Source organism: Astatotilapia calliptera, chromosome 3 (genome assembly GCF_900246225.1).
Source record: "Astatotilapia calliptera chromosome 3, fAstCal1.2, whole genome shotgun sequence".
NCBI lineage: Eukaryota > Metazoa > Chordata > Actinopteri > Cichliformes > Cichlidae > Astatotilapia > Astatotilapia calliptera.
In genome coordinates, this window is record NC_039304.1 from 14,448,728 (window position 1) to 14,463,751 (window position 15,024).

Genomic DNA, 15,024 nt, shown 5'->3' on the forward strand with positions numbered 1-15,024 from the left:
TTAGAGTGTGAGCTACGGTGTGACAGTATTTTAAACTGAGAACAATGTAGAAATACTTCCACTATCAGTCCCTGCATTAGATCCAACAGCAGCTGTGTAGTTTCCATTTGCTTTCCTGTTCAGTCGTAGTCTTGTTTTCTTTTTTCATGCCTTTGTTTCCACTGATAAATAACTTTCTTAGCTCTCAGAGTTTTCTAATCTCTAATCTCCCTTTCAGTGACTGAAGAATGCGTCTTTATTTCTATGATTTATCATTTTGCATGCATTACGAAAGCAAACCAAACGAGGAAAAACAGCAAAAGGCTTTTAGCTAATGGCCGTGTGTCTCAATTAGCTGAAATCCTTCATTAAACAGCCGAGCCTTGAGTGCCTTTTGTTCCCTTCAAGCAGAACCGTCACAAAGCGACATCACTTTTGATGGAAACGTTTTGGCTGTAGTTGTCAAAGTTGTTGTTGTTGTTGTGTTTTTCCCCTCTTTTTCTTCTGATTCTTTTCTCCGCTCTCCAAACGCGGCGCCCTCCTCCACAGTGCCGGCTCCATCGTTGCCCTTTTAATGAGGTGATATCCAGACACACGGGAGCAGATGTTGCAAGGAAAACACACTGTGACGTGATTGTGATCGATGCGCGCCTCCCACCGCATCCACTGCATAATTCGGTGGATGGCATCAGGATAACAACCTGCATTATGTGGAGACAGCTGTCGCCACAGAGCCCGGGCAGCCACGGTATTGGCTCCCGCCTTATTTCAGGCAGAGGCGGGAAGCCAATTAGAGTGATTTACAGCTTGCTTGTGTCGTCAACACCTTGAAACTTGTGTTCCAGTCCAGACAAATAAAATGCTTGGCTACCTGGCAGCAGGTTTATTTATTGGCTAAATATAGTGTAATTTTGCTCCAAGCAGAAGCTAATGTGAACATATTCTTTAAGTGAAGCAAAGAGGGTCGAGTAAATAACATCAGCCTTCATTAAATTAAACTTACAGAACTTTAGATGCATCCCTTTGTTTCTGATTGTTGCTTGTGCAGCTTTTCTGCAATAATCTATCATTATTATGCTTTTTTATAATATAAATATGCTAACTTCAAAGATGTAGGCAGCAGGTTTGAAGGTTTTGCAGTGATAACTCAGATACGCAGCGTTTGATGACACGGTGATGGGATGGGAAACATGTGAATTCACATGGCTGCCATGTAGAAAGGGAAGTGGCTGACTGTCAGTGTAATCCGAGCAAGCTTTGAAGAGTAAAATGATGACGGGCTACAGTTGAAATGTATGTGCGCTGTACACGCTGTGAGAGAAGGTTTTAGTCAGAATTACAGACGTTTGCAGGTGAATGTGGCGTAGCATCGAGCCCCGCAGGCTTTGCTGCTGCACCTGGAGCCAGAGCTGTTAGTTAGCAGGTGGGAACTGATAGACTGAACTCGCTTGTTATTCACACAATAGTGCTTATTAATGTTACAGCGCTCTTTTAATGATTCAGCAGTGAGGAACCATGAGAAACACGATTTCCCCAAAACTCAGGATGCTGTAAAAAGAAAAAAAAGGGGGGGGGGAAATAAGAAATTACAAGAAAGCCTCTAAGAGAGTTCAGGCTGTGCTGAAGAATAAAGGTGGTCATAGCAAATATTGTCTTTCAAGCTGGTTAGACATGTACAAACTCTGTTTTTACCTCATATGCTGTGTTTACATTTAAATATGAAGAAATCCAGGGCTGGCTCAAAACTTTCTCACAGTATTGTCTGTGAAGGTTTTCAGTCATCCAGGTCATCGTAGTCAAAGGAGCTTGTAAAGAAAAGCGTCTGGACTTCTTTAAGTTGCTTGAAGACGTTTCACTTCTCATCCGATAAGCTTCTTCAGTTCTAAGGTCAAATGGCAGAGAGTCCCAGATTTAATCCCAGTGGGGGTATCCCCCCGCAGAGGGACAAAAGGACCCCCTGATGATCCTCTAATCACCTGAGCCAAGGTGTGAAAGCGGGTGTGGGTCCCAATCAGCCAGGGTTTTGGGTGAGTTCATTGTGAAACCTGGCCCCACCTTATCTTGTGATTTCCTGAGGTCAGATCACATCCTGGGCCGGATGTGAGTGGGCGTTAAGGCGCCTGGGGAGAGAACTTAAAACTGGATTATAGATGGCAGACAGTTGGTGTCGTAAACCACCACCTCTGTTCAAAGATGATCGCTCACAGGGTGATTAGAGGATCATCAGGGGGTCCTTTTGTCCCTCTTTGGGGGGGATACCCCCACTGGGTTTAAATCTGGGACTCTCCACCATTTGACCTTAGAACTGAAGAAGCTTCTCGGATGAGAGGTGAAACGTCTTCAAGCAACTTAAAGAAGTCCAGACGCTTTTCTTTACAAGCTCCTTTGACTTCTCACAGTATTGTGTCAGTACATTTTAAAAGCACCGTATTTCACCTTTTAAATGAATTCTCCATTCTTTTACCATCAGCTAAGCCTGTGGCATAAACAAACCAGTCTCAGTGAGTGACATCACTGAGAGCCACGAGCTGGAACCGCTCCTGTCCGGTAGGTGGCGATAAATGCCACAGATAAGACGCAAAGAAGAAGCCGTCGCTCGCTTATGACGTGTGTTTCCCGCGACCTTTAGCTTCGGCGGTTGTAGCGGCTTTCAGTGGAGGACTAATTTGAGTGGGTTTAAAATGCTCAAAAAGAAATCAAGCACCAGTGAGAAGAAAAGGAAGCACTTTCAGTCCGAGGAGCGACATGACAGCGGTAAACGCAGGAGTACGGGGCCCGGTTTAGAGGTGAGGCTTTCTGGACTAGCGCCTTGCTAAACTCCATAGAAAAGAAGTTCAGGAGTATAACAGCCACAAATATATGTGAATAAGTTTAGGGTAAATGTGAGGGTAAATTAAATTGTGTTTAAAATTTACGTACTGGTTTTAAATGATTGAAAAGTTGACGCATTTGGCGTTTTGTGTACATCGAGTGTCTCTCGATTATTATTGTTATTATTGCATTAATGTTATGTTTGCATCGTCACAACAACTTTATTTTAGCGTTAAAGCCTCACTGTTGGTTTGGTGCTCTCTGAGGGAAAACCATCGTGTTACTGCTTTATAAATACTTTGATTAAGTCGCACTGAATGAATTGTTTGCTCTGCTTATTCACTGCAGTGTCTAAATATAATAAAAGGAAAGTCTTAATTTGTCTTTTTTAAATCTTTTTTTTAGTGTAGTTAACTTATTTTTTTAGCTAACAAGAACCAATTAAAGGATTTCAGCCACTAGGCAGCAGTAAAATTTGCTTTGGATGAATTTTAATGATCCCTTTAAATGCAAACTGTGCTGCTGGATTTCATGCTGTTACACTATTTAATCAACTGAGTGTATCTTCTCTTTAACAAAAAAAAAATTAATGAAAACAGCCTGAGTCACAACATTGTGTTCAAATTATTTGTTTCCTAATCGTGGAGACTGTATTTAAGTTTGCAGAGCATATTCTGTGTATACGAGTGCAGCTGCGTGTTTTAGTTTGTCTTCCCAACTTAAAGGAATCCAAGGACGAACTTGCTGATCCTGAGCTTGATAAGATTGGCAGTGACATTGAGGAAGGGGGACTGGACCTCAGCCTGGCCTTCCAGCCCATCACAGCTTACGTCGGTGACAAGCGGGAGATGCTGGAGCAGTGCTTCCATGTGCTGGGGGAGAAGAAGCTACGGAAGATGCTTCCTGATGAACTCAAGGTGATTTGATCAAAAAAGCTTTCGTTGTCGGTTATCTGCAAAACTCAACATCTTATTGTGACTCTGGACTGATTGGACCACCTGCATCAAGCACTTGTGTGTTTCTTTAATAAATTATAATTAATACCCAAAGAATATTTTTGCCCAGATTCTTGCCAAACTTTCTGTCTGCCCTACAGTAGACCCTGAGTTTAACATTTAATTTGTGTTTGTGTTTTGTGAAGTGGCACACATCACTGGTTTTCATTTCCAAACAGCTGGACTTTACCTGCTATTTTTAAATATTTGTTGCCAAGTCGCTGGTATGACTTTTCCTCTTTATCTGAAAATAAAAAGAGCTGATTAGTTCTCATGAAGACGGGAGTATCTGAGATACGTTTTAAAGATGTTGTCGTTTACAGGAATGCAGTGTAGAGGAAATCAAAACGCTGTGTTGGGAGCAGCTGGAACCCATCACGGAGAAAAATCTCATTCAGATCTTAGCAGGTAAGACTGAAGCATGTTTCTATTTTATAAAAAAAAATCATTTTGAAACTTCTGCAAAACATTTAATTTCACATAAAATGTGTCGTTGTGTTAAGGGGAGGAAGTGACCGCCGGGAATGACAATGAAAACTCTGAAGAGTCTTTGGAAAGCCAGTGAGTGAAACAGTTAATCAGAGAACAACTACGCTGTGACTGTGTTTTTATTTCACATGTTTATTTTTCCCCCGCCAAGGCAAGACAGTATTGTAGACTCTACATCGTGCCTCAAGGAAACTGCAAAAAGCGAGGACCCAAAACAAGGTAATTATATGTAATGACTACAAAGAACATCCCTGAGGCGTTTATAGACTTCAAAGACAGAAGGAGGCCGTAAAGGGACGTTTCACATTTTAAATGACTGTAATTTTCTTCGCAGAGGGTGGCGGCTCTGGTGAAGAGAGCGACGTCCTCAGCATAAACGCAGACACTTACGACAGCGACATAGAAGGACCTAAAGAGGAGCAGACCGTTAAAGAGGAGCAGACTGCGGCAGTGAAGGAGGGAGACGACGATGACAACAGCAGGCTGTGCACTGACCCGGCTGCAAAGCCGGAGCCGGCAAATCCAGAGCCGAAGAAAGACATTCAAAGTGACATAGACAAGAGCGTGAGCGAGATCTTGGCGTGCTCCTCCACTCCCATCAAAGACGCGGCCAAAGAACAGAGCACACCGCTGCAGTCCCCAGATGTCAGCGGACCCGTTTCTAGCGGCGACCCGGCCGTTTGTAAGCCGTCGATTCAGCAGCTGGAGCTGCTGGAGCTGGAAATGAGAGCAAGAGCCATAAAGGCTCTAATGAAAGCAAGTAACGGGAAAACCCCTCATGTAACGCCAAACACGTAGCGTGTCTTTTACTTGAATGGTTAATGCTCTTAAAACGATTCAGTTTGCACATCCTGTCTTGTTTGTAGAGGGTACAGCATGATGTGTTTGTTTTGCTCCACATTGGAATGATTTCTAGATGGTGTTTAATTGTGTTTTTGCATTAAACAAAGACCCCTCCTCCTGCGTGGGACTGGATATCACTTTTCCAAATGTGTTTCTCCCATCGAGCACTAGATGGCAGTGTTACGCTGTCAGAGCACATCCGCAGGGCTGTGTCTAATCTGCGAGAGGACAGCAAGGGCATGTTTATAGGCTCACATTACACTGAAAGTGGTCTCGGGCACCAGTCAGAGTCAGGTTTTCTTAATAATGATGTCACTTGGAAACGCAGCTGTCCTCGAGTCAGCCTTAGAGGATGTGAGAGGATCAGAAAAGTGTGTTACTTCATAGGTTTGTAAGGCAGAGCAGGTGATTGCAGTGCTGTTTGTATCTTGTAGACACTTGAAGCCTTTCTTCACCCAACACCTGTTTGACTTGTTAAACTGAAAGCGTGCACAGGAATACAAAATCCCGCTATACTCTGCTCTGCCCGCCCGATAAGGAACCGAAAAGCCTTCAAGTGGTCATAAACTACCCACTGGCTCAAAAATGACACGAGTGCATGATATGATTAGACAGCTACCCACTCACTCCTGTAGATCAAAACAAAGACCCTGCCAGCTGTCCCACCAGGATAACTTTAAATTAAATTCTGCTTCTCGTGCTTTTGTCAGTCAGCGAGAATTAATAGCGTCTGTTAGCCTAACAGGGCAGTTTCTTTTGCTCTGATTTATTCTAAAGCTTTGCTCCAGCATAAACTGTGTGGTTGCTGCATGTATGTGTGTGTCCGTGTGCACGCAATTACATGCAGATGAAGAGAAGAAAGGCTTTCTATCCCACTACCCCGAAGGAGACAATGAAATGTGCAATAAGAAGCCAGTTGCCTCCAGGTATTTGCATTTAAAAGGGTTATTTCATGGAAGAGGTGAGGGCGGGAGGGTTAAACGTGTCGTTCTCTGTGAATTTATGTGCAGGTATCTCCGCGCTCGCTGATGATGTGAAGAGGGAACGAAAATGTCCACTTTAGTAAAAAAAAAAAAAAGATACAAAGATTGTAAAGTGCTTGTAGCGTCTATGATGGGTGAGTATTTGTCGGCGTCATTTACTGCTATTAGAATGCCAATTACGATTTGGTGTGTGCCATTAAATGGCTTTTTAAGCAGACCTCAAAAATGAGTAGGCTGGAAAATGGGATTGATGGAGGTGAGACGATACTGTTTTGTTGAAGGAGTGCTTTGTGAATTCAAATGAACCTAATGAACCGTGTTAAAATATTGAAGCGTGATGGTTCTGTGAATGGCGCTATTATCAAAGTCAAACACAAGGTCGCGCAGGAAAACGTCGAGCCCGCCGGTTCATAGTCGCACCTCTCGTTTTGGGCCAAGGCTCTGGGTTTGCGACACTCGTTGGTGATTCAGTTCTCGCTGATCCTCAAGCCTCAGATTCATTTAGGGAATTGGTGTCAAACATAAGGCCTGGGGGCCAGAATCGGCCTGGCAGAGACTCCAATCCAGCTCACTGGATAGCTTTGAAAAAAAAAAAAAAAACGAGAAAGAAGGGTATAAATTTTGAACTTTAACTGTATTTTCATGAACTTTAAAGCATTTCTTACTTATTAAAAATCTCCCCCATTGTCATTCAAACTAGACTTCAGTAACTGACTAATAGATAAGCAGTTAAATGATGGAAAGATTAGTTTTTTTTTCACCATTTACCATACAATGTATTTATTTCACAATTGGCTCAGTTTAAAAATATAAAAGGTGTTCTATGAATGAAAAACATTCAGTTTTGTAATTATAGGAGAGGTTTTTTTTGGTGATTTTACACATTTATTTATTTATTCATACACATTTCTTCCATTTACTACAGCTGCATTTCTTTTCATGTGGAAAAGCTGAGCCGCACTGCTAAAATCGAACTTCTTTATCTTGTATTAAAACATCTCATGGACTGTAAATGTGTAGTTAAGGGGGCTTTCGCTGGTACGGTCTACTTAAGATCAAAGTGGGTTGCATGTGGCCCATGGTGTAAAATGAGTTTGACATTCCTGATTTAGCGTTTTCAGAGCTGACTTAGTGTCTTCCCAGAGATGTTAGGAAGTCTAGGTTAGAGGAAACAATAGACCTAGTGTATGTGTGTGCCAGACGTCCTGGAAAGCTTTGCTAAATAATAATTTACTTTGTGCAGTGTTTATCTAATGAAAGTGGAAAATATGAACTTAAATAAAAAGTTGGTCCATTGTGGTTGCTGAATGATTACACCTCAAAGACACCCATGACCCTTTGACTATATATTATTATTATATTATATATATTATATATAATTGATCCGAGTGCTTTTTATTTAGTGCTGCTTCAAACATGCAACTATGTCCGGTCATCCAACAGTTTAGGATTAAAGACATTTAACATTTTAAATGGATATTCCCCAGCTTCAGATGAGAGCCTGTTTAAACATTTAGATCAGAGGTCCCAAAGCATTTTACACCACTGGATGTCTTTGTAAAGACTGAAAATGGCAGCGAAGTCTGATACCCTGGAAAATGGAATAACTACTCCTTTATATACACTTACTGGCCACTTTATTTACTGCTGAGTTGAGCTGTCGTCATTCTTCACAGCACAGATTCGACAAGGTGCTGGAAACATTCCTCAGAAATATTGGTACATGTTGAACACGGCAGCATCGCACAGGTGCTGCACATCCATGATGTGAATCTCCTGCTCCTCCACATCCCAAACGTGGTCTATCCGGTCGTTAAGTCTGACATCACTAGCCGTGTCTGGGTCTAAACTCCGCTGCAGGTCCATATATCAAACGATCACTATGGCATTACTGAGAGTTGAAAAACTGTCTAAAGTCTTTCATCTTTAATAAAATGCTCAGCGTTCTGCTCTACCAGGTGTAACAATTGAGTTTAACATCCAGGCATCCATGAAACATTTAACGGAGTTAGAAGTTAGCAGGAAGTTAGCTCGCTAGCTTCTATCTAAATACAATATAACATGTCCTGACTGCGGGGTTTTGGAAACAAATTAAGACGTACAGTTCTGTTATCACTTCCAACATAAATGAAGACAGAAAACTAAGCAGTGACGTTTGTAGGGTTACTGAAGTTTGGCTAGCTGGTATATAATGATGTGCTACGTGACCGCTAGCGACACAGCTATGTTAGCATAATATAAACAAGCTAACTTTTTTTCCACTCGATAAAAGTTAACGTGAGTGTTCTCTGTGGTCAGGAACAAATGTAATCGCATGGCAGGATGCTGTAAAAGGACCAAACTTCAGCCAGGAGAACAACTGAGATAATCCATCCACAATACGATGTTAGTCATTCATATACTGCTGCATGGAATGGGCTGTAGTTACATCCTAAGGTTTTAAAAACTGAGCTTAAATAAATGATTAGCGGTAATAAAAGCCGAGGGAGGTCAACAGTGATCACTGACTGTTTTAGGAGCTTTTTGAGATTAAATAGAAGAAAATACATAACATTAAACATGTTAACAACACAAAAGCCATATTAAACGCAGACTACTTTAGGCCCGGAAGTAGGATTCGTCACCTCAGCACTTAACGACCGGATTAGGCTGAGATCTGGTGACTGTGGAGTACAGAGGGATAGTGGGAAGGAAGAACTCCCTTTGAACAGGAAGAAAACTTGAGCAGAACCAGGCTCCGGGGGAAGGGCAGCCATCTGCAGCGAATTTGGGCTGAATTTAGCTAATAAGCTAAAATTATTTTGACACGTGGATTAGATGTTGTATATAAGTAGCAATATTTTAGGTAAAAAATACTTCGTTACTGCTATTAAGTAAAGGTACAACAAGAACTTACAAATGTGTAAGTACACTAAGTGCAGAGTACAGTATAACTGACTACTATTTATGATCTACTCATTCATTTTGATTTAGAGGCAGCTTTTGTGGTAAGTATGACCACTTATGAGTACAAGTAGCATTAAATAAATAAACTCATATAGTCAAGTTTTTCTTTCACAAGGAGTAAAAGTACTTTCTCTACCTGCTGTTATGTAGTACATATACTGCAACTGCCTGCAAGCCTCACTAAATAATTTTTGCATGAATTCATTGTTTAGGTCAACACAAGCTAAAAAGTCTGTAATATAACTGTAAGAAGTCTCTAATACGAGTACTGTAAAACATGTTGGGTTTTTTTGGCTTGGGTGAAGCAGTCTTACAACAAACATGGAGGTGGAACAGCCAACTGAAAGGAGAGGAAGAAGGATGAAGGTGTGCCGTAGCGTAGCAAAAAGAGAGCTTTAGCTCGGTGGTTGATTACAGCCTGTGGCCGAAGGTACAAGCGGGACATGATGTCCATTTGTTTCTTTATAGTTTGTTGTAGCACATTCAAAGGTAAGAGCTATTTGCTCTACTGAACAGGTACAAGTAATTAAGAACAAAATATCAGCAGCAGTAAGAATTTAAAAGGTAATAATAATAATGAGAAGAAGTGCAGCACTAGCATATGCGCTGCAGTATCCTAGCATCTTTAAGTTAGCTTCAGCTAATGTGAAATGGACCACAACTCAAGGGTCCACATTGTCTTGAGTTTTAAATTTTCCACTGCTGAATGCTGAAGGCTTTGTATTTTTATTTATTTTGTTTTTTTATCCTCATTTTTTTAGTTGTAAAACTTTATTATTTGTCAGCTAACAGCTTTATATGTGTGCATCCTTGAATCTCAGGAGGAAACTGTCACTGTCACTGCTGCTGGCATGTCCAAAAGCTATCACAGTGCTACCTTTCCTTTCCTTTGATAAACATCTCTGGTTTATTTTCAATATTAGAATTTTTCTGCCTTCATTTGCAATATTCCCCTTAATTTTTATAGTCTCATATGTCTTTATTGGCCGCTGGGAATTGTTTAAAATGTAGCAGACGAAGGACAAGTGTGTTGTTTAATGCAACCTGTCAGTCCAATATAAAACTGTAGATGTTACTGTGGTACCACAGGGAAAAGAAAAAAAAAAGGTCTGAAAAATGTTGATGTCATTTTTTTAGGAGCGCATCCTGTTTGCATAAATAAAGTAATTCTCTTCAAATTTCCTCTGTAGCGTCTCTGTGCTTTTCTGCAGCTAGAAATTAAATTGAACTAACAGCTCATGCTGACAGGCAATAAATAACTTAGCACCTCTGTAAACTAAATGAATTGATTTCCCCAAGCAATGACTCATCGGACACATTTCATTTTCTTCAAGTTGCAGACAAAACATTTTTTTTCTTAAAGTAAAGGTGATATTAAATGTTACATATACCTTGTTTTGCCTATATATCTAATTCTGTGAAGCATCTAATTTATTAGATACAGTTAAAAAAAACAAGAGCTACATGTATATTAGAGACAGGCCATCCTAGTAACTTCAACCTAAATTCTGAATTTAGTGACACTGCAATGCTCTGAGACACTGGACTGGAATGGACTGGCGGCGGCTGCCGGGCCTGGCAGATCCCCGTGTACTAAATAGTGAAGAAGTTAAAGAATTGAAAAGGGGAGAGAGGGTGGGGCACGTAAATGAGAATGAACAGCTTGTAGAACTGGGAGAACCTATATAGATGAGAACCGTAAGGAGCGTGTTTGGAGGCGTGGTCCTGCTCCTGAAATTCCGATACTTAATCTCCAAATAGAAAAAGACTGAACAAGTGTGTTGCCAGGAGAAAGCATCTTCTTTCTAAAACGATGGCAGCACAACTTAGGTTTGCAAAGCTGCATCTGAACAAACCACAAGACTTCTGTGATATTGCTGTTTGGACACATGAGACCAAAGTTGAGGTGTTCGACCATAATGCACAGTAACATGCTTGGAGAAAACCAAATACAGCTCTGCTAAGGACTTCATGATTGTTTATGATGTCCTGATTTGCAAATCCCCAGAGCAGACAGACACATGTTATTTTCCCATGATGCTTCATGTATACACTATAACCTTTTGAGAATCTCTGGTCATTGTTGGGATCTGAGATTTCCAGAGCTGTGTAAATTGAATGGTTATATCAGCCCTGGAACAGTGCCTTCTTCTTCTGTTTTGAATCGTCTGTCAGTGAATGGAAAAGAACTTGTTTGATCACAGGTGTGCTGTACATCTGTTCACTATTCACTTTGTTTTTGTGCATAAATGCTTGGCTTTTTCCTCAAAGCTTGGCAGAACCTTTTTTTTCTCCCTATTTTCCTTTTTAAAAAAAAAAAAAAAAAGTGAATTGGGTTATAGTAAGACTGCCTGAAAGAGATTTGAACATTTGATATTCCACTCCAGCGTAGCATCTGCGTTCGGAGAAAATTCTTCCCCTTCACTGACTCCTCTGACATCTGACTTTCAGATTCCATGCATGCTCTCTCCGCATGGGTCTCCCCCACTCCCTCCCTCTTAACTCTGGGGTCTGCATTCAAATGGTGCATTAATACCATCAAACAACCATTGAAATTCTGCCAGGTAGACCAGCCGGCCAATAAAGCAAAATTCTTTTGAAGGATATCGAGAGACATCAGGCAGGATGGATGACCTCGCACAATCAAATCAGCATAATCAAATGAAATATCGCAATATTACATCAAAGCCAACTCCCACTGCGACAGCGACTGCAACACGACCAACAAGCTCAGCCCTCGGGGGTATCCGTCCGCTCGCTCGCAGAAATATTGCAGTTGATGGACCCAAGTTAACGTTTCGCTTCTTTGATGGGTTCAGGTTTACTGGCTTTGTAATAAGTGTGTGTCGCTTTTAAATGCTTTTATAAAATCTGCTTAGACTTCAATCAGCAAACACAAATGATTCCCGCTGATTTGTGCATGCAGACTGCATCCCTTATCTGTATTACTGCACAAAGATTTAGCACTCCTTTGAGAATTAACTGCGTTAGCATCCGACATGCAGTAATTACTCGAGCAACAGAAAATATTTCTTTTTTTTGCACCGATATTCTGGTTTTTTTTTTGGTCAAACAGAGTAAATGTTATTTAGAAAAATGTGCACCATCAAAGGAAAATAAATGTTGACTGAATAATTAGCAAATGTTCAACTTTGACAAAAGAATGGAAAACGTTTAAAGCTAACACATCAATCTGTGTGCTTAATAGTTATTATACATTATATTATTGGATTTAATTAAGCTTTACAATGACATCTGTGTTTTGAATGATTTCATTCTAAATAGCATCCTGTGAAAGGCCATTTATTTCACAAATATTCAATCTCTTAAGTTTTTTTTTGCATTATCACATCGTCTGGGTGTTAGCCAGGCTTGCACAGTGATACCCTGGTCTTTGCAGACGTGCAGTCTTGCAGGGATGAAGCTGTCAAAATCCTGTATGCTAGTCTTTCCGACACACGTTATTAAGAAACCGCCACGCACTGATCCCAACGTCCTGTGGCACGAAATTTAAACGAGATGTGAGAAACAAACTAACGCCTTTCTGCATCCACTTTCCTTAAAAACAATCACTGTCCCTGTAATGCTGAGCTTTAAACAGCTGCATGGTTATAGTCCCAGATGTCCTACGAACAGCAGCGGACCACCAAAGTGTCCCCAAGACAGATGATGGATCATGGCACAGCTCGCACTTTTTATGACGCTAGGTAAAGACAACGCCATTTTTGCCGGGGTTGGGACAGTGAACTGTCAAATCCTGGCGGGGTGCAATTTTATTTATTTATATTTGGATGATTTATTTCCTGCAGAAGCACCAAAGGACGGAGCCAAGTAAATTACTTTTGTCAACGTTGTGATAAAGCTGTCAAATTGCTTCCCACCACCAGCTGGCAAGCAATTGTATTACATAAGTAATTGTCAAAAGGAATGTCAGGAGAGGAGTATATTGCTTGGTGAGTCTGTCTTTCCATCAGGGTTTCCATCATGTTCTGCGCTCCTGCTCAACGGCCTTATGGCGAGTTTTAACCACGTGGCAGTGAGTGGTTCTCGTGGGTAAAGCTATAGGCCAGATGCACATCAAAATGCTAAATGAACTTTCATACCGCAGTTCTTTTTAGTCTTTTTCAACCACTCAAAGTGCCTCACGTTCACAGATCCTGGGCACTTTTGTGGTTCACTATCCTGCCCGAGGATGCTTGAACTACTGACCTTTCAATGTGTGACTGGCCCACTCTGCTGCCTGTATTCTTGTAAGTAAATAACTAAGTTTATTTATATAACACCTTTCAGGATAAATTCACAAGGTGCTTCACATCAAATCAAAACAACAAATTACAAAATAGGCAATAAGGCAAAATAAAAATAAAATGAAATGCTTCCCAAATGCCAGCTTAAAAAGAAAAGTCTTCAAATGCTTTTTGAATAAGCTCACAGATCTTAGACTGTGGGGGACAGAGAGGGGGGGTCGCTATTGAAAAGGCTCCTTTAGTTTTAAGTCTAGATTTGGAGGGTTGGATAATGAACCCTGAGTCCTGCAGGCAGCATGTGGCTTTACTGATGTAAGAAGCTGGTTTGCCATGTGAAGGCCAAAATGTAAAAACCAGAATTTTGAATTGAATTCAGCAGAGGTGTGACATGAGAAAGTTTAGGAACCTAGCAGCAGCATTTACCACTATTTCTGTTGAAAACAAGAACAAACCAGACCTTTAACATGCAAATCCAAGTAAAACTCCAGTCAGTGCACTGTATAGATGCTACACAGAGCTTTATAGTCCCAATTTTTCTTGTTGTAGTTCTACTGCCTTATTGTCTGAAGTGATAACATAGAAAAAGTATTTTTTTACTGGAGTGAAACTTAAAAAACTGTCCACTCCAGTCACTGTTGGTGTCAGTGTCTTCTTCATGAGGTGAACTGTGCTGCCATCATTCCCATTTCCTGTTCAGGACAATGTTTCAGCCACTTAGCATTCAAACTACGCATAGCTTTTAACAGACAGAGAACAAAACAAAAAAGCTCAGGAATTATCCAGCTCTTAACACTTTTGTTCTGTTTATTTCCACTCTTGGATCTTGCATGATGGCAGTGAAAGGGGATATTCCCAGTACGGTCATTTTATGCACACAGCTCTGGTCCTAAGTATAACGGCCCCATGCACTTGCAGGGGTGGGTCCGTTTTAATATGCACTTACATTTCTACTTGCTCCATCTTCAGTTAGTCAAAAAGGTTGCTGAGGAAACCTAGCCCACTGTTGCACATCACCCTAATCTTGCTTCCCGTCATTGGCTTCCAGCAAGAAGCAATGCAGTATCAGGGATTGTAACATCTAGTTCTTTTATTGAATCATTGGATCCCAGTGAAATTCAGAATTCATTTAAAATGTTATAAATATATATTGGCCTCCATGTTTTTACCAAGAATTTATTCTTTCAGTCGGCCTGTCCCATCATCTGATTAGGATCTTTTGTCCTCTCAGCGCTTTTCTACATGTTAATTTTGAAGTTTTGGCTCCTAAATATCTAAACAGCCTCGCTTATCCCACAAAGCTGGCTGAATCAGATAAACCGTTCAAGTCTTTCTCATTATGAATTATGACGTTTATTGTAGCCATTTCAACAACACAGATGATGGGAACTCTGTGTGCTCATATATATAAAGATACAATGTATACGTACAACAAGACACGACACAACACAAGATACTAAATTAAATGTACCAGATCAAAACAATAAAACGTGCAATCTATGGCGGTGCACCTAGGAGATACATCCGGTTCATACATACAGCTCATATATATTAAAGTCATCTCAAGTGAGGTGAAAATAATAATAACAACAAGTAAATGTGTATTTTACATTTTTCAAAATAAGATGTAAGGCAAGTGTTTAAACCTTTTGATTAATAAACAACGGCATTCATATTTCTGCACATATGTAGTTGTGCAACCAGCATACTGAGTCACACCGAAGCGTGGCTGCA

At 40.7% G+C, this 15,024-nt stretch overlaps 1 protein-coding gene across 1 annotated transcript; it reads left to right on the forward strand.

The window, feature by feature from the left end:
- Window positions 1-2,540: 2,540 nt before the first annotated feature.
- Window positions 2,541-7,395, forward strand: caap1 (caspase activity and apoptosis inhibitor 1). Its single transcript, XM_026161951.1, has 6 exons — window positions 2,541-2,765; window positions 3,516-3,707; window positions 4,109-4,193; window positions 4,289-4,346; window positions 4,426-4,493; window positions 4,609-7,395. The coding sequence occupies exons 1-6, from the start codon at window positions 2,661-2,663 to the stop codon at window positions 5,070-5,072; spliced, it is 972 nt and encodes a 323-aa protein (XP_026017736.1). The 5' UTR covers window positions 2,541-2,660; the 3' UTR covers window positions 5,073-7,395.
- Window positions 7,396-15,024: the final 7,629 nt, after the last annotated feature.

Coding starts and splice junctions, on each gene's coding strand:
- caap1 (XM_026161951.1), top strand. CDS start 2,661: ATGCTCAAAAAGAAATCAAGCACCAGTGAGAAGAAAAGGAAGCACTTT. Junction 3,708..4,108: donor TGCTTCCTGATGAACTCAAG/GTGATTTGATCA, acceptor TGTCGTTTACAG/GAATGCAGTGTAGAGGAAAT. Junction 4,347..4,425: donor GAAGAGTCTTTGGAAAGCCA/GTGAGTGAAACA, acceptor TCCCCCGCCAAG/GCAAGACAGTATTGTAGACT.